Source organism: Sceloporus undulatus, chromosome 3 (assembly GCF_019175285.1).
Source record: "Sceloporus undulatus isolate JIND9_A2432 ecotype Alabama chromosome 3, SceUnd_v1.1, whole genome shotgun sequence".
Lineage (NCBI taxonomy): Eukaryota > Metazoa > Chordata > Lepidosauria > Squamata > Phrynosomatidae > Sceloporus > Sceloporus undulatus.
The window spans coordinates 223,704,572-223,719,478 of NC_056524.1; the positions used below are offsets into that span (position 1 = coordinate 223,704,572).

General features: G+C 39.5%; 2 protein-coding genes across 7 annotated transcripts in view; one reads left to right on the plus strand and one right to left on the minus strand.

Moving 5' to 3' along the window:
• Positions 1 to 25: 25 nt before the first annotated feature.
• MTERF4 (mitochondrial transcription termination factor 4) lies at positions 26 to 4,086 on the plus strand. The gene is made up of 4 exons (XM_042455997.1): positions 26 to 142; positions 1,115 to 1,622; positions 2,628 to 2,812; positions 3,701 to 4,086. Exons 1-4 carry the CDS (start codon positions 113 to 115, stop codon positions 4,061 to 4,063), a joined length of 1,086 nt encoding a protein of 361 aa, XP_042311931.1. The 5' UTR covers positions 26 to 112; the 3' UTR covers positions 4,064 to 4,086.
• Positions 4,087 to 6,069: 1,983 nt separating this feature from the next.
• The window catches only part of SNED1 (sushi, nidogen and EGF like domains 1), a 91,288-nt gene continuing 82,450 nt past the window's right edge, over positions 6,070 to 14,907 (minus strand). For all 6 annotated transcript variants that reach the window (XM_042458895.1, XM_042458894.1, XM_042458893.1 and 3 more), the window contains 5 exons: positions 14,034 to 14,150; positions 11,700 to 11,787; positions 10,266 to 10,349; positions 9,499 to 9,529; positions 6,070 to 8,343 (listed from right to left, as the gene is read on the minus strand). In XM_042458895.1, the coding sequence (XP_042314829.1) occupies positions 9,508 to 9,529; positions 10,266 to 10,349; positions 11,700 to 11,787; positions 14,034 to 14,150 (311 nt within the window). In that variant the 3' untranslated portion in view covers positions 6,070 to 8,343; positions 9,499 to 9,507. The remainder of the gene's footprint in view (positions 8,344 to 9,498; positions 9,530 to 10,265; positions 10,350 to 11,699; positions 11,788 to 14,033; positions 14,151 to 14,907) is intronic.

Below are 14,907 nucleotides of genomic sequence, written 5' to 3' on the forward strand. Positions count from 1 at the left end.
ACCTTGCTTCCTGCTTCCGGTGGAAGCAGTGGCTGGAGCGCTTTCCTCTCTCCCTCTGCTTCCGTCGCCACCGCCGCCATTTTTCTCTCGGGCGGAAGTGGGGTCTCTCAGGATGGCACTGGGGCGAGGAGAGTTAGGGCAGGTGAGTGAGAGCCAGCCCTGGATGGATGCCAGACGCCCCTCGGGACTCTCCAGGCTGCAGAAACAACCCATGTTCACACTGCTTTAACTGCCCTGGCTCAGTGCTAGGGCATCCTGGGAGTTGTAGTTTATTGTGGCACCAGAGCTCTTTCTGACAGAGAAGGCTCAATGCATCACAAAACTACAAATCCCAAAGTTCCATAGCACTGAGCCATGGCTGGATGCTGGACTCCCAAGTCACTGCAGAAACAATCCAGTTTGAGACCGCTTTAACTGCCCTGGCTCAGTGCTAGAGAATCCTGGGAGTTGTAGTTTGCTGTGGCACCAGAGCGCTCTCTCTCTCTCTCTGACAGAAAAGGCTCAATGCCTCACAAAACTACAATTCCCAGAATTCGCTAGCACTGTGGTGGTGTTTTTAAAGTGTTTTAAACAGTTTTATTTTTTTCAAGCTGTATTTTAACCTTTGAATAAGCTGTCTTTTAAAATATCTGTACTGTATCTATCTATTTATACTGTAATAATTCAATTACATTTTCATGTACCACTTTTGTATGTTTTTTAACTACAATGTTAATGGAGGCCCATTTCTGGAAACAGAGCAGGATGCAAACAAATATGATGAGGATGAGTCATCAATGCTGGACTCCCAAAGCCACGTCCGCACTGCAGAAATAACGCAGTTTGAGGCCACTTTAATTGTCATGACTTGCTGCTGTGGAATCCTGGGAATCGTTGTTTGTTGTGGCATCAGAGCTCTTTGAAAGAGAAGGGTAATTGACACACAAAACTACAAATCCCAAAATTCCATAGCAATGAGCCACGGCTGGACGCTATAGTCCCAAGGCTGCATCCGCACTTCGGAAATAATCCATTTTGACACCGCTTTAACTGCTATGGCTCAGTGCTATGGAATCCTTGGAATTGTAGTTCGTCGTGCAGTTAAATAAAGTGGGTTATTTATGTCTCTTTGCAGATTTTAAAGAAGAGTTGCCTTCCTGCGGTCTGTCATTATGTCCAGTCATCTCTAAAAGCAGCGCATGTTGAGTTTCTGTGCTCTTTTCAGTCCTTGGGATTCTACAGACTGACTAGGGCCAACTCTACTGAACAAAGCGAAGCAAGCTTTCCCCTTCATAGCTCCAAAGCAGACAGCAGCAAAGGCTCCGAGAAGCCCCTGAAAACTCCCACTATTTCTCCTGTGGATCATGAGAGATCAGCTGATCTGGATTGCTCCAAGCTAGGGAAAGTAGCAGATTCATTCTTGGACATGGGTCTCAGTCCTGCTCAGGTAACCCACTTGTTCAGCTTGCAGCCCAAACTGCCACCGCAACCCAGATTGACGGTAGTTTCAGAGCTGCTCCTCCTGGGTTTAAGCACTGAAGCCACACTGAGCGCCCTACAGAAGAACCCTGAATTGCTAAGAATGCCAGCAAAACATCTGAGGGACCGTGCAAATCTTTTGAGGAGGCTTGGCTTTCAGGAAGGTAGTGTTTTCTTTGTGTTGTGGAGTTACTGTATGTATTGAATAGTGTTCCAGAGCCATAGTGGATTGTTGAGACCCAATTTGCTTGGATTATGGGAGCATAAACTTCCATTGTTCAGCTGGACATTAATGTGAAATATAGAAAAGTGCTCTCTAGGAAAGGGTTCTGATCAGTGATGGCAATCACACCAGCTTCACGCTTCAGTTTTTAAAATTCAAGCCACTGAATAAATCACAGAGGTTGGATGGCCTTTCAAAGAAGGGATGGATCCTATTTTGAAGATTAGTCCCCCCCCCACTCCTTTGAGGAATAGTCAAATGGAAATTTGTCTAAATGTTGCTGTGAAATATGGAAGGATTAAAGATAGAAATTGAAATAATGAAATGGATTAGTGAAGATGCTTGCCAACAAAATCCTTGCTGGACACCCATGGACCAAGTTGAAATTTTCTTTGTATTTCACACTTTTTTCTAGTGCTCTAAATTATTTCTGTGTGAAGATAATAAGTATTCCTTTCTGTTACTATTCCTTTTTCCCTCCCCTCCCTCCGATCCTTGAGTGCAGTTACTTAAGAACATTGTCACTGTCCTATTAGTCCTTTTCATTTGCTCCACAGTGTTTTCCCTTTATTTCTCCATTGCTTGTTGTATATTGAAGGCACACACACATGAGCATACAGAGACAAATATACAAATAAGGGACAATACATACAACTGCAATGATGAAAATGTGTTAACAGGCAGGGTTTAAATGCAATTCGGTAAATAAACTTGAAATAGGCTTGAAATAGTTAATAATTCCTTATGGTGATATCATGAAAAAACTACCATCTCTTGAACAAGAGCACTAACATACTCATTATATTCCTTGGGATGTATGGATTTGGTGGTGAATTTTTAATTCTGCACATCGCTCAGAATGAAGAGCAAGACTACATCAGCACTATTGTGGCTTCTGGGGAAAAGAACTATACCAATGTTATATGTATGTCCTCATATTTTACAGGTGGGCTCAACCACGTGGCACTCTGTTTTCCAAGTATCTTCTCATTGCCTCAAAAAAGGATTGAAGCTCTAGAACGTCTCCTCAGAGAAAAATGCCTCTTCACAGTGGACCAAGTGTCAACAATTCTGCAGACATGCCCAAATATGCTGCTAGAGGAGCTAAATGATGTGGAATACAAATTCCAGGTAAAGCATGTTGTGCAATGTTTTTTAAAAGTTATTTTGCTAATGTGGATAACTATCCATTTCACATAATGGATTAGATAGCTTTGGTCAGCTCATATTTTTGAGAGTAGACCACATTTTCAGGACTTGGACAAACTACTTGTTTCACAGGGCATTTTGATAACTTCTCCCCCACCCCTAGAACTTGATTGTGCTTTAAAAACATCTTAAAACGAACTCACTCGTTTCCAAATATGAACAGAGAAAAGCTTTGAATTTATCCTTTGAATTTCCTTTGCCACCTAAGACCTACCTTTTCAGTTAAGAGAGGCTAGAAGTTCAAATCTTTTTTAAAGTGAGACCTGCCTGCTAATGGCTTCACTAATGAATTTCTCCGTGAATCATTAATGCTTTCTTTGATGTGTCCTATTTGTTGTCTAGTTTTCTGAAAGAGGCAGAAGAACATCGAGGCTTTCAAAATAACCAGTTTGCCAAGATGGCTATTCTGTCTCTACTATATTGCCATAACTATTTCTATAAAGCATTAAGGACTTCAGACACTTTTCCAGCTTTAGGAATGAAAGCATATCTACCTTATTTAAATCCAGTAGCCCTGATGTTGTCATGTGACCTGTTTAACATGATAGCAATGTTGCTGAGGCAAAAGCAAAGAAGAAGAGTATGGAAATGCAAATGAAGATCCTGAAGTATAATTCATATATCATCTGCCTTTGACCCACTATTCAATATAGCATTAAGAGTAATTACACCCACTGACATGAGTGGGATTGAGTATGCTTAAAAGTGTTGTGTCTTTGGCACAGAATATTGATAATAGTTTATTAAAGAATTGGTTTCTTCTGCTTGATAGTTTTGATATTTAGAATCTCTCTTCTCTCCATCCCCCAGTTTGCATATTTTCGGATGGGAGTTAAACATAGAGAAATAGTGAAATCTAGTTTCTTCCAAGCAAAGCTTACTGAAATAAGGAACCGGTTCATCTTCTTGGAGCGCTTGGGACTCTATCAAACTCCTGACAAGAAAGGACAAACTCAGATTGTCAATCCCAAACTGAAAAACATAATCAGGGCTTCTGAAAATGACTTTGTGACTAAAATAGCCTACTCTACAATTGAGGAATATGAGATATTTAAGAAATTACTGGCCCGTGAAGAAGAGCAGAAGTGGGAAGATGAAGAGGCAGTGAAAAATGAACGATCAGATTTGGAGAATGAGGATGAAGGGTTTGATATGAATCAGGACATGAAATAAAGATTCTTGTGTGTTCTATTATATAATCTGTTTGAGTTTATAATTGCTTTATTTGGGAATGAATGTGTGAAACATGCAAAGGAAGAAAAGAAGGTGGTCATTATTGGTTCCACAGAAGATTTAAGTTTGGAGTTAAAACCTGGCTACAGTATACAGTGTCTGTATAGAAGTAATAAAAATAGGAACGTTTGGTTGTTCGTATTTGCATTTACACCTTAAAAACTACAAAAATATTTGTTTCAAAATTCTTTCCTTAAGAAATAAGGGGGGATAGTTTTGACTAAAATACTTCCAGAAGTAAACTGTGGTTAAGTTTCTAGCATTAATTAATGAGTAATTTTAAACATTTGCAAAATTTAAGGTGGATGACTAGCAATACAAAGTCTTCTGCCCCAAATAATCTTGAGTCATCATGTTTCGTTTGTCTCATTACGTAGCAGGAAATCATCTGTTCATTTCTGTGTTTAAATCTTTTGACTCAGTTTTACTGTTGTCAGAACCAACACAAGCTTTTTCTTTTAAGTCTTGTGGAGGGTACACATGAGTCATGGAATAAACAACCTGTATCTTGAGATGAGTTGTCAAGGAAGATGATATATATGTTGTGATGGAGCTTTCATATCAGAGATGTTAGCTGTTACAAGTTTTGTCAAGGACAGAATAGTCAAGGATTTATGGGAGAATATGTGACCAGTGTGATGTGGTTTGAGCATTGGACTATGACTGTAAATTAGCTTTTGAATCCCCATTCAACTATAGAAAACCCACTGGGTGACCTTCCTCTGTTTCAGTGTCTAGATCAAGGGAAGTAATAATAACACTCTATTCTGCTTTGGCCAGACTTCATCTGGAATACTGTGTACAATTCTGGGCACCCCAGATTTAACAAGGATATTGACAAGCTGCGATGTGTCCAGATGAGGTGACCAAAATGGTAAAAGGTTTGGAAACCCTGCCCTATGAAGGGCGGCTTAGGGAGTTGGGTATGCTTGGCATACAGAGGAAAGAGTTAACGGGTATCATTTTGAAGATGGGACAAGCTTTGTTTTCTGCTGCTTCATAGACTAAGGACTTTATCATGAGGCTAGAAAAGCAGAACTTTAACAGGATAAAATGAAGTACCTACACTTCATGTCTGCCCTGCTGCCGCCTTGCATTCCATGCATTACTGTAGTGTATCTTTTCATTGATAGGTAAAATTCATCAATAGGCTTTCAATCTTGCTGCTATTCCATTATTGGGTTTATGCAATAGGTCCCTTCTACTGCTTCTGAGGCAGTATGTGGTGTGAGTGGGCACGATTATGCTTCTTTCCGCCTCTCCATGATCATGGCGGCCACCTTCATGATTGCCAACACATTCACACAGTAGTGGGCTTTCAGGATAATTGGCAGCCAGGATTGTTCACGCTTCCTCCCGGAAGGCAGCGTTTGGCAGTGCAGAAAACAGATCATGTGACTATAGATCACCAAAGTACTGTCGTGGGGGAAAATGTGATAAGAAATTATACCAAACCAGTATTTTTTCTTCCCTAAACTAGCTCAGTTATGGCAGGATAGCAGGCTGGAGTGAAGTCGTCCTAGGACTTTTTCCTACAGGAAAAGAGAGTCTACCTAAAATTTAGGAAGAACTTTCTGATGGCAAGAACTGTTCAGCAGCGGAATACACTGCCTCAGAGTGTGAAGGAGTCTCCTTTGGAAGTTTTTTTAAACAAAAGCTGGATGGCCATCTGATGGGGATGTGTTGTGTATATCTGCATGGTAGGAAATTGAACTGGTATCCCTTGTGGTCTCTTCCAACTCTTATTCTGTGTGTAATTGATTTTATTTTTGTTGTTTTTCTGGTTTTAACCATCACTCTCCATAAGCTCTCTGGAGCAAAATATATTAGTGGTAAAAAGAACCCATTTTTCAATTTAAGTTTGTGGATAAGAAACTGGCTTTCTGAGCCAGCTCCTGGAACCCCATCAGTCTTAAAGAAACAGGCTGGTTTTAAATACATTGGATTTTTAATCTAAAATGCAAGACAAAATAACTTTGACAGAATAAAATCTTTCTTAGTTTATTGCTGCATTACATATGCCTCATTCTGGCAATAAAATACTGGCTTGATATAGACTCTGTGCTACTTTAGATTGTACTTGGGGAGAAAACCAATATGATTGTGTGACAGACAAACTATTGAAGACCTTCATCTGGTTTTTAAAGCTCATACTGGGCTTGGAAAAGTAGGCTATTTTGCTGACCGTAATTACCACCCTTTTACTCCCTTTTTGCAATTTGGAAGCTCTATCTGTAATAGACATTACCCTGTAAGCCAGTTTACTTTAAGTACTTGTACGGAGTTTGCAGTATCAGAATTTCAGCAACTTCATTCCATTTCTCCTCCTCCCCCCAACACTCCATATTGTGTGACAACTGACCATGTTCCTTCCTCATTGAGTTGTTCTTGGTTTTCTCCTCCATATGTTTTTGCTCTCTTCCTAAATATGTTTTATTGTTTTGCAAGACTTCACCTGCTGATGTCTCTTCTTTGTGTGAATGATGGTGTTTTGGCTAAATAAGCAGCAGCACCCACAGCCTGAACCTAAGAAACAGAGGACGTGATAAATTTTCTCTTCTTGCTAATGGGATGTGACACGACAGATTTCTATAACACTTATGCTAATATGTTTTAACATGGAGCAGTGGAAGACAGGCTCCTTAGAGAGCAGCATACAGTAATTTAAAACAAGTTATAATCTATGTCCAATAGAATATGTGATCCTTGGGGTAGTACCTCTGTCCCATCCCAGCAATTCACCTAAGCGGTCTTTAAAAACTCTTCTTGTTCTTTATCTTTCTCCTGCAATGAGAAATCCACATTTCAGAGCGTTCCATTAAATAATGGTAACTAACAGTGGGGAAAAATTCAAAGATTTGGTGCCAGTCCTCCTTTATCATTCCTTCTTCTGTCCCAAGAATAGTCCAATTTTTAGGACTATAGTAAGAGTGCTATAGTAAGAGCACCAAAAGTTTAAAATCCTCAGTAGATACGACTTTCCCAAACATATCAAAAATGTGTAATTAGCACCTAGGAATGAGTCTAAGCATTTTTTATGTTGGCCTTTCAGAATAGGGATATGCAGAACCATTTTGTGCTACTTCTGGAAAGTGAGGGTTGCCATTTTTCCCTGCTGGAAATGATATTCCTTTTGCAAGGAATGCTCCCCACTTCATTGAAGAAACTATATTTACAACTCTCAAAGTCTGCCAGGATACAGAGTTAATTTTCTGCTATAACCAAATGGCCTGTCAGAGCCTCATTGCTACTGAAGGAATAGTAGTTTAAAACTATAAATGAACCCCTGGCTGTATTAATTTATAAAATATACAGTATGTATATTAACACAATCTTATATTTAACTAGTCATACAAACTCAAAAGCTAAGAAACAGTAATGCTCCTTGAGTGGCTGGCCGTCCTTAAGTACTATAGGCAACAAACATTTGGGAAGAAGAATGGAGAAAAATGATGTTTTACCCTTTTTCCTCTATTGGCATCACAAGAAGATGCTTTACCCATCAAAGAAGCAGAGGCAGAGTAGAAGGGCTTTAGACATGTCTATTAATGCATGGTATCCTTGCAGCTTTATAAAACAGCATGACTAGAAGCTGTACAACTAAAAGTCTGTTTCGATCTTTTTTAAAAAAGGTAGACATAGACTCACTAGCATAACGTTTGAAATGTTAAAAATCTGCTAGCAATAGCACAACTTGCTTGATTGCTGGCTGTCTTGCAGTTAATGGGAAACAATAATAACTACATAATTTTTAAAAGTCACTGTTTGGAAATGGAAATTATTTTAAACCTGAAATTGGCATTGAACACCAAATATTTGTGGCAGTGAGGTTCTCCTTTTTGGTTTTAATCTAGAACACAGGTGCCTCCCTCCAGACTACTTTTTCATTTAAGGTGGCTCATTAACCTCAGACTACATGATGAGTATCTCAGTTATTGGTAAGCCAGAGCTATATTCTTGTTGCAAGTGGCCCACTAAGCACAGCAGTCCTGAGAAATTTTTCTAACATGTCATTCATCCTGTACAAAAAAAATAGGTGCTATGAAAAGGCATCTGAAAAGGCAAGTGAGTCTTCATGATCTTGTCAAAGAGAGGGAGATATGGCTATCTGGTGAACACCTCCTGAACAAGACAAAGGGAAAAGGTCCAGAGCTCATGCTAGTGCAGTCTCCCCCCTTCTTTTTCAATCCAGTTTGCAGAAATGCTGAAGATTTTGGTTCCTGTGAAGGAAAAAACGAATCATGAAGACAATCTAGGTGGTATATATATATGTACAAACACCAACATAGCTATTTCTCTGCATTCCAATCCAAAAACATTTTGCTTAGAGGGAAAATCCTACACTGTGCTTGCTCAGCACAAAGTTCTCCCTACATAGATTTCTGTTACTACTCTTTCTATCACCTCCCCCAGAAGGAAGCCATCAAGTGCTGAAGCTCCTGCTGCAGCAATACAATGTCCAGGGAAGCCAGAAGGCTCCTAGACAGCCTCCAACTGCAGAAGCCAGATGAAGTGAGCAGATGGCCCACTCTTGAAACTCTAAGCATGCTGGCTGACTGTGCAGACACATGCTGGCACTTAGGAGTTGCCTTACACTGTGGTGTTGCAAAATACCGCCTCCTCCATATCCTCAAAATGGCATACACTACCATAACCCCAATGTATATTGTGAACATATATGCATATTATGGCATAATCAGCAAGTGGATTAAGCCTGTGTCCTTGCTCACTTACAGTTGAGCACAACAGATTCCTTTATTCCTGAGGGAAGTAAAATGTTGGCAAAGAATTCTGTTGGTACAACCTTTGAAACCAATCAAATAAGAAATTGAAATGATGGTGGTAGGGTGCTCCATTTCTGTTATGGACTGAGACAAAGGCTGCTTTCCATGAGTAATATCCAAATAAGCTGCCTGTGGGCATTTAATTTCTCTGCTCAGTGTGTGCAGGGGAAACTAGTTGGAGAACATTGTAATGTTGGAATGGTCAGACATAAGTATAAGATACGTATATGGAGAATGGAGATGTGCTCAATAATTTTTGAGATGTTGCTTACGTAGTAATGTCTGACCTTTCTGATACTGGAGATGTCCAATGTCTGCATCTAATAAAAGAATTCTAATGTTTTTCTGTCCCATTGAAGAAGTCTGGGCATTCAATGAACATAACTGTTTTTCTCTTCATACTAGACCAGTCATCTAATCTTTTAATGCCTCCTTCACAAGGGAAATGCAGCTATTATTTCCTCCATGATGAACCCACCATATTCCCAATTGTGAGGAATAACTCATAGAGAGGGTCCTATCTGGATTGTGTATCCAGCATAGTGACTAATGGAACCCTTATCCCATCTACTTTCCCACAGAGATACTTACGACAAGGCTTCAGTGTCTATTACTTTGTTTTCTGAAACAACAAGAGAAGATTTAACGTGTGAAACAAACAAGACATTGCTGTTTGTTCTGCAACAATTAGTTTTCTTTTATTTTTTAAGAACGTCATTGTTCCAAATATTACTTAGCTCCCACAATAAAACTTAAGTTCCACAGGACTCATGTGGAAGCAACAGTATTGACTGAGGTTCCCAGTAGGAAGTGTTCATATAGTTAGAGTACATTAGGATGTAGGTTTACTCCAGGGTAATTGTGTATAGTTCTGCAACCTTAGAGTGCAATCTTAACCCATGAAGATGACCAAGGATAAGCTGAGCTGTCACTAACCCAAATAAAGAAATGTTAATTCCAAGCCTTGCTCAGACTGTGGTAAATTACTTAGGACTACCTTTGCCCTGCCCTAAAGTTATGGTATGATGGGTGCATATGGGTTGGAGGAGGCTTGAATATGATGTAACTGTTTCTCCCTCACCCACCTTTTAGACTCTTCTACCAGGAGATCAGCAAAAGGGCATTTCTGCCAGCAGCAGAGGGCTGTGTCTAATCATATCCCCTAAAACTGGGACATCTTTGAGCTAGGATTACACTGTTAAGCACCCAAACTAGGAGAATTCCTCCCAAATTAAAAATCAGTTGGATGGTTTTTTATGTCCTCAAGAGCAAGTTAAATGAGAAATAAGGGGCTGCATTTTGAAGTCTTTAGGATTTTCCCAACAGTGATTGACATAAAGCAACCAGGGGCACATTACCTGCTGAGTGCCTTATTTGTAACAGTGCTTTCACAGCTCTCCTTGTAGCAGACATCCTGGTGCACTTTGTAGACCCTCTTGTATCTATCACAACAACAAATAGGTGAGGAGAACAGGCATGATTGTGAATATGTATATAGAAACTGCAAATGCGTAACTGTAGGTTACATATTTGCAATTGTCCAACAGGATTCTGGCCTACACTTGTGACAAGATCTGGAGAATAGCACAACTTGCTTGATTGCTGGCTGTCTTGCAGTTAATGGGAAACAATAATAACTACACTGTCATTCACTGTTTTTACAAGAGTGTGCTATGACAAAGATGCTGTTGCCTACTAATAAATATTAGATTATGCATGTAACCTGGCCTCTCTCAGTCCCTCTCTTCCCCATACTGCTCAGAAAAGGTTGCTAACTCTAGGATTACATGTTTGAAATCAAGTATGTTAACTTCTGAGGCTACATCTGTACATAAGAACATTACAAAATAGGTTAACAATTATTAGTATTTCATTTTTGTTTTTGGTTGAGGTTACTGCATGCCTACGAACTGATAGGTTGGCAGAAGCTGGGATTAGTGATAGGAGCTCACCCCATCATCCAGCATTTGGGCCTTGAACTGTCAACCTGCTGATCTTCCGATCTTCAGAATTGGCATCTTAACCACTAAGCCACCACATTGCTATATACTAGCTTATAATTAAAGGAAATCACTCCTGAGTGGTGTGCTCATTAAGCCCACATTGGATTGGATGCATTCACTTCTAGGATACAGTAATAAGATGCAATAAGATCTGCTATAATTCTGAGAGTTAGTTGGAGGAGAAAATGTTTCCAGGTGCAACTTCTCACCCTGTAATGGTGAGGTTTAAGAAAAACTGTACATGCCAAATTTCCTACTTCTAGGATTCCTATTTTCTCTAACATCTTGCCTTCCTAGTAGAGTTAAACACAAAACCAACAACTTGCTGCAAGGTCTCTTGAGTAAACAATTTCTTCGAATCATGAGCTTGCATCCTAAAATAAGTTAAAGTGCAATTCTATTTGTAGTTCTAATTCACTAGGACTTACTTTTGAGTAGATATGTATAGAATTGTACTGTTAAAAAAGTTCAGTGTTGGAACTTCTGTAACAGTATGATTGTGTCTCATTTCATAATGTGAAGGAGGGACTCCTGTCCCTGTAGAGGGAAAGGGGTACAGATGGCTACAGAGCAGAGGAGAGCTCAGAAAATTTCAGGGTCTTTTTAGATGTTAATTTATCTTGGGATCCAAGTCACATTCTCCTGTTATATAAAAATTTTGGATAAGATTAATGGCCCATTAAGGTGTGCTAATCTCAACAATCATTCGTATGCAAGCCAATAATCTATCCAAGATGGGCCAAAAGCTAATTTCGGCTATGAAGAAAAGGTCTTCCAGATAGTACTTACAGATAATGACAAACACCTCCTTCCCAGACCGGAAAGGATTTGGTTTCTGAGTAGAGCCGAGTACAAGACTGAGGCACTTTCTTGCAGGCTGAAGAGAGACATTGGGTTGGTAGGGAAGAGAGATTTGACTGTTAAAAGTGCTGTAGTATACCATAGCTCTTCGGATGTCAATTTCAATATTATTATTATCATTATTATTATTATTATTATTATTATTATTATTATTATCATTATTATTATTAAGCTTTATTTATATAGCGCTGTAAATTTACACAGCACTGTACATACAATCTTTTAATTAGATGGTTCCCTGCCCTCAGGTTTACAATCTAAGAAGACATGTCACAGAAGGGGAAGGGAGTGGAGGATGGAGCCAGAAGCTTTCTGGGAAGGGCTCAGTTCCTTTGGGGAGGCCTGATGGGATTGGCCCACCCCCTCTCTCCCTCAGAAGCCAAATACATAATTTATGTTACATATTTGTGCAATTTGCTTCCAGGCACTAAGAATATGGTTATGACTCAGAGGAAACTGGACACTAGAGGACCAATGCTTTGTCGGTTCAATATTTCTCAGTTTTTATCCTTCCAGATATTTTGGATGTCAGCTTCTCAAAGCCCCAGCTGGCATGAGCAAGGGGAAGAGTTTCTGGGAGTTGAAGTCTAAAACATTTGGTGGGATAAAGGCTGAGAACCATTGCTTTAGGGAGTAACACAGTAATGGCTACTGAAACACACATTACTGCTGCCTGCTTCTTGAGGCAAAGTTTATGGAACCTGGAATACAAATAAGCATTTATTTAATGTGTCACAAAAAATAATAATATAGGGTAGCTGGTTCAATACACTGTCATAGCACATACAGCCTATCAATTAATCTACTCTGAACAGAGACAGCAGTGACTGCTTCAGCCTCTATTTCGTTTTTTTAAAAATATTTTTATTAAATATCCGAGAACATATCAAATATACCCATCCAACTGAATGGTATACAAGCATACATACATACATACACAACAGACTATATACATAAAAAAAAAAGAAAGAAAACTAATCAAACAAAAATAATCACTTATCCATGAATCTTCAGCCTCTATTTTCAACTGCAGGACCACCTGTGGGCATTCAACTGAGGAAGCAATTTCTGCCAGTTTTACTCCTGTTATGCAGACATCCTCCCTATTCTGCCCTGTTTTCACACTATAGTGTGGCTGTTCCACATAATAAGGTTTGCAATAGTTCAAACCTGGCTCATATTTTATCTTTCTCTTAATGGTACTATAACTATACAAATGAGCAGCTATGAAGTAGAGCTATGCTTTGAATTTAGATGACTCTTGAAACAAGCCAATTTGGAGACATTCCAGACATTTGGAGACATTCAGAGATGTCTGAATTGGAGCATGACTCCTGTGAAGTGCACTGAATTTCAAACCTTCCAAAGCTTTATTAGAAAGCCATAGCCGGAGGGACATGATGAACCAGACTCCTGCCATACTGCAGAATTAATGTAGTTTGACACTATTTTAACTATCATGGCTTCATGCTATGGAATCCTGGATTTGTAGTATGTTGGGTCACCAGATCTCTCTGATAGAGAAGGCTACATAGCTCACAAAACTACAAATACCAGAATTCCATAGCACTAAGCCATGGCAGTTAAAGCATAGAATCATAGAGTTGGAAGAGACTGCAAGGGCCATCCAGTACAACCCCCTGCCATGCAGGAACTCTCATTCAAAGCATCTCTGACAGATGGCCATCCAGCCTCTGCTTAAAGACCTCCAAAGAAGGAGACTCCACTACACTCCCAGGGAGCGTGTTCCACTGTTGAACAGCCCTCACTGTCAGGAAGTTCTTCCTAATGTTGAGGTGGAATCTCTTTTCCTGTAGTTTCAAGCTGCATTATTTCTGCAGTGTAGATGCAGCCTCAGAAACTATGCATGCAATAATGGATACATTTCTTTGAAAAGTCTTCATGTAATACCATGACAAGTTGGGGGGGGGTAGTTTTATGATTGACAGTTGTAGCTTCTAATCACAGTAGATTTTGTTTTAAAGTTCTCTCCAATCCTTGTGCTTGGGGGAGAAGAAAATGTTGAAATAATATAATATATTACAGGACTGTTTCAGTGCCAGGCTGTGGGAAGATTTGTAAGCAGATTCCAAGTTACATTGTAATGAAGCAGGCTGAATTTTATTTTTGCTTGTTAAACCTTTCATCCCTCTTAAAAAGGGAAAGCAACAGTTGAATTTACCTCACTGTGTATTTGGATGCTTTTCCGTTAATCGTATGTTTTCCTCATAGATGAGAAAGCCCACATTTCTACTAACTCACCCAGTTCACATTGTCTGCCCTTGAATCCAGGATTACAGTCACAATGGTAAGTATCTGAGCCAGCAACACATGTCCCTCCGTTCTTGCAGTAGTTTACAGAACAGTTCTGCCTGTCACCTGGTGAGTAAAGGACAAGTGTGAGATACTTTGGGCTTAGCACATACCACACTTAAAATGTTGTTGTTGTCATGTATCTTCATGTTGACTCCAACATATGGTAACCTTAAAGGTAAAATATCAGAGATTTATCCAGATGTTTGCCATGGCCTTCTGCTGAGACTTGCCCAAGGTCACCGAGTGGGTTCCCATGCCTGATGAAGGATTCAAATCTTCATCTTCTGTAGTATTCAAATCCCTGCTCAGCTATGGAAATCTATTGGGTAACCTTGGACAAGTCACAATCTCTCAGCCTCAGAAATCCAACACTCAAATGACTACAATTACACTGCACCTCCCCCCAAGGTTTAATGCAAGTATTTCTGTCCTGCATGAGTCTGTAGGATCCTATGGAAAGCTTATTTGATGGCTTATCATAAGGGCATTCATATTTTACACTATACATATGTTCACATTGTATGTACACGGGTTCACGTGTTTCGGAGAATATCTGTATCTGTGTTCATTACTGACTTGTAACCAACCACAAGAATACTTTTAAATTCAAAGTACATATCAAACATACAGCTGTATCTGGATAGAACTAACACTTATGTTTATATGACTAATATATTTTCACTGTGTAAGCTGTAAGTGTAGGGCCCTTACTTTTTGCTTGGAGCACAACTGTGTTTGTCACTAAGCAATTACTACAGAGAGATCTGAGGGGGATACTTTGTGTGAAAAATTCTGGGTGAGAGGCAATTCTGAAAGAGAT

Coding starts and splice junctions, on each gene's coding strand:
- MTERF4 (XM_042455997.1), top strand. CDS start 113: ATGGCACTGGGGCGAGGAGAGTTAGGGCAG. Junction 143..1,114: donor GGCGAGGAGAGTTAGGGCAG/GTGAGTGAGAGC, acceptor GTCTCTTTGCAG/ATTTTAAAGAAGAGTTGCCT. Junction 1,623..2,627: donor GAGGCTTGGCTTTCAGGAAG/GTAGTGTTTTCT, acceptor CATATTTTACAG/GTGGGCTCAACCACGTGGCA.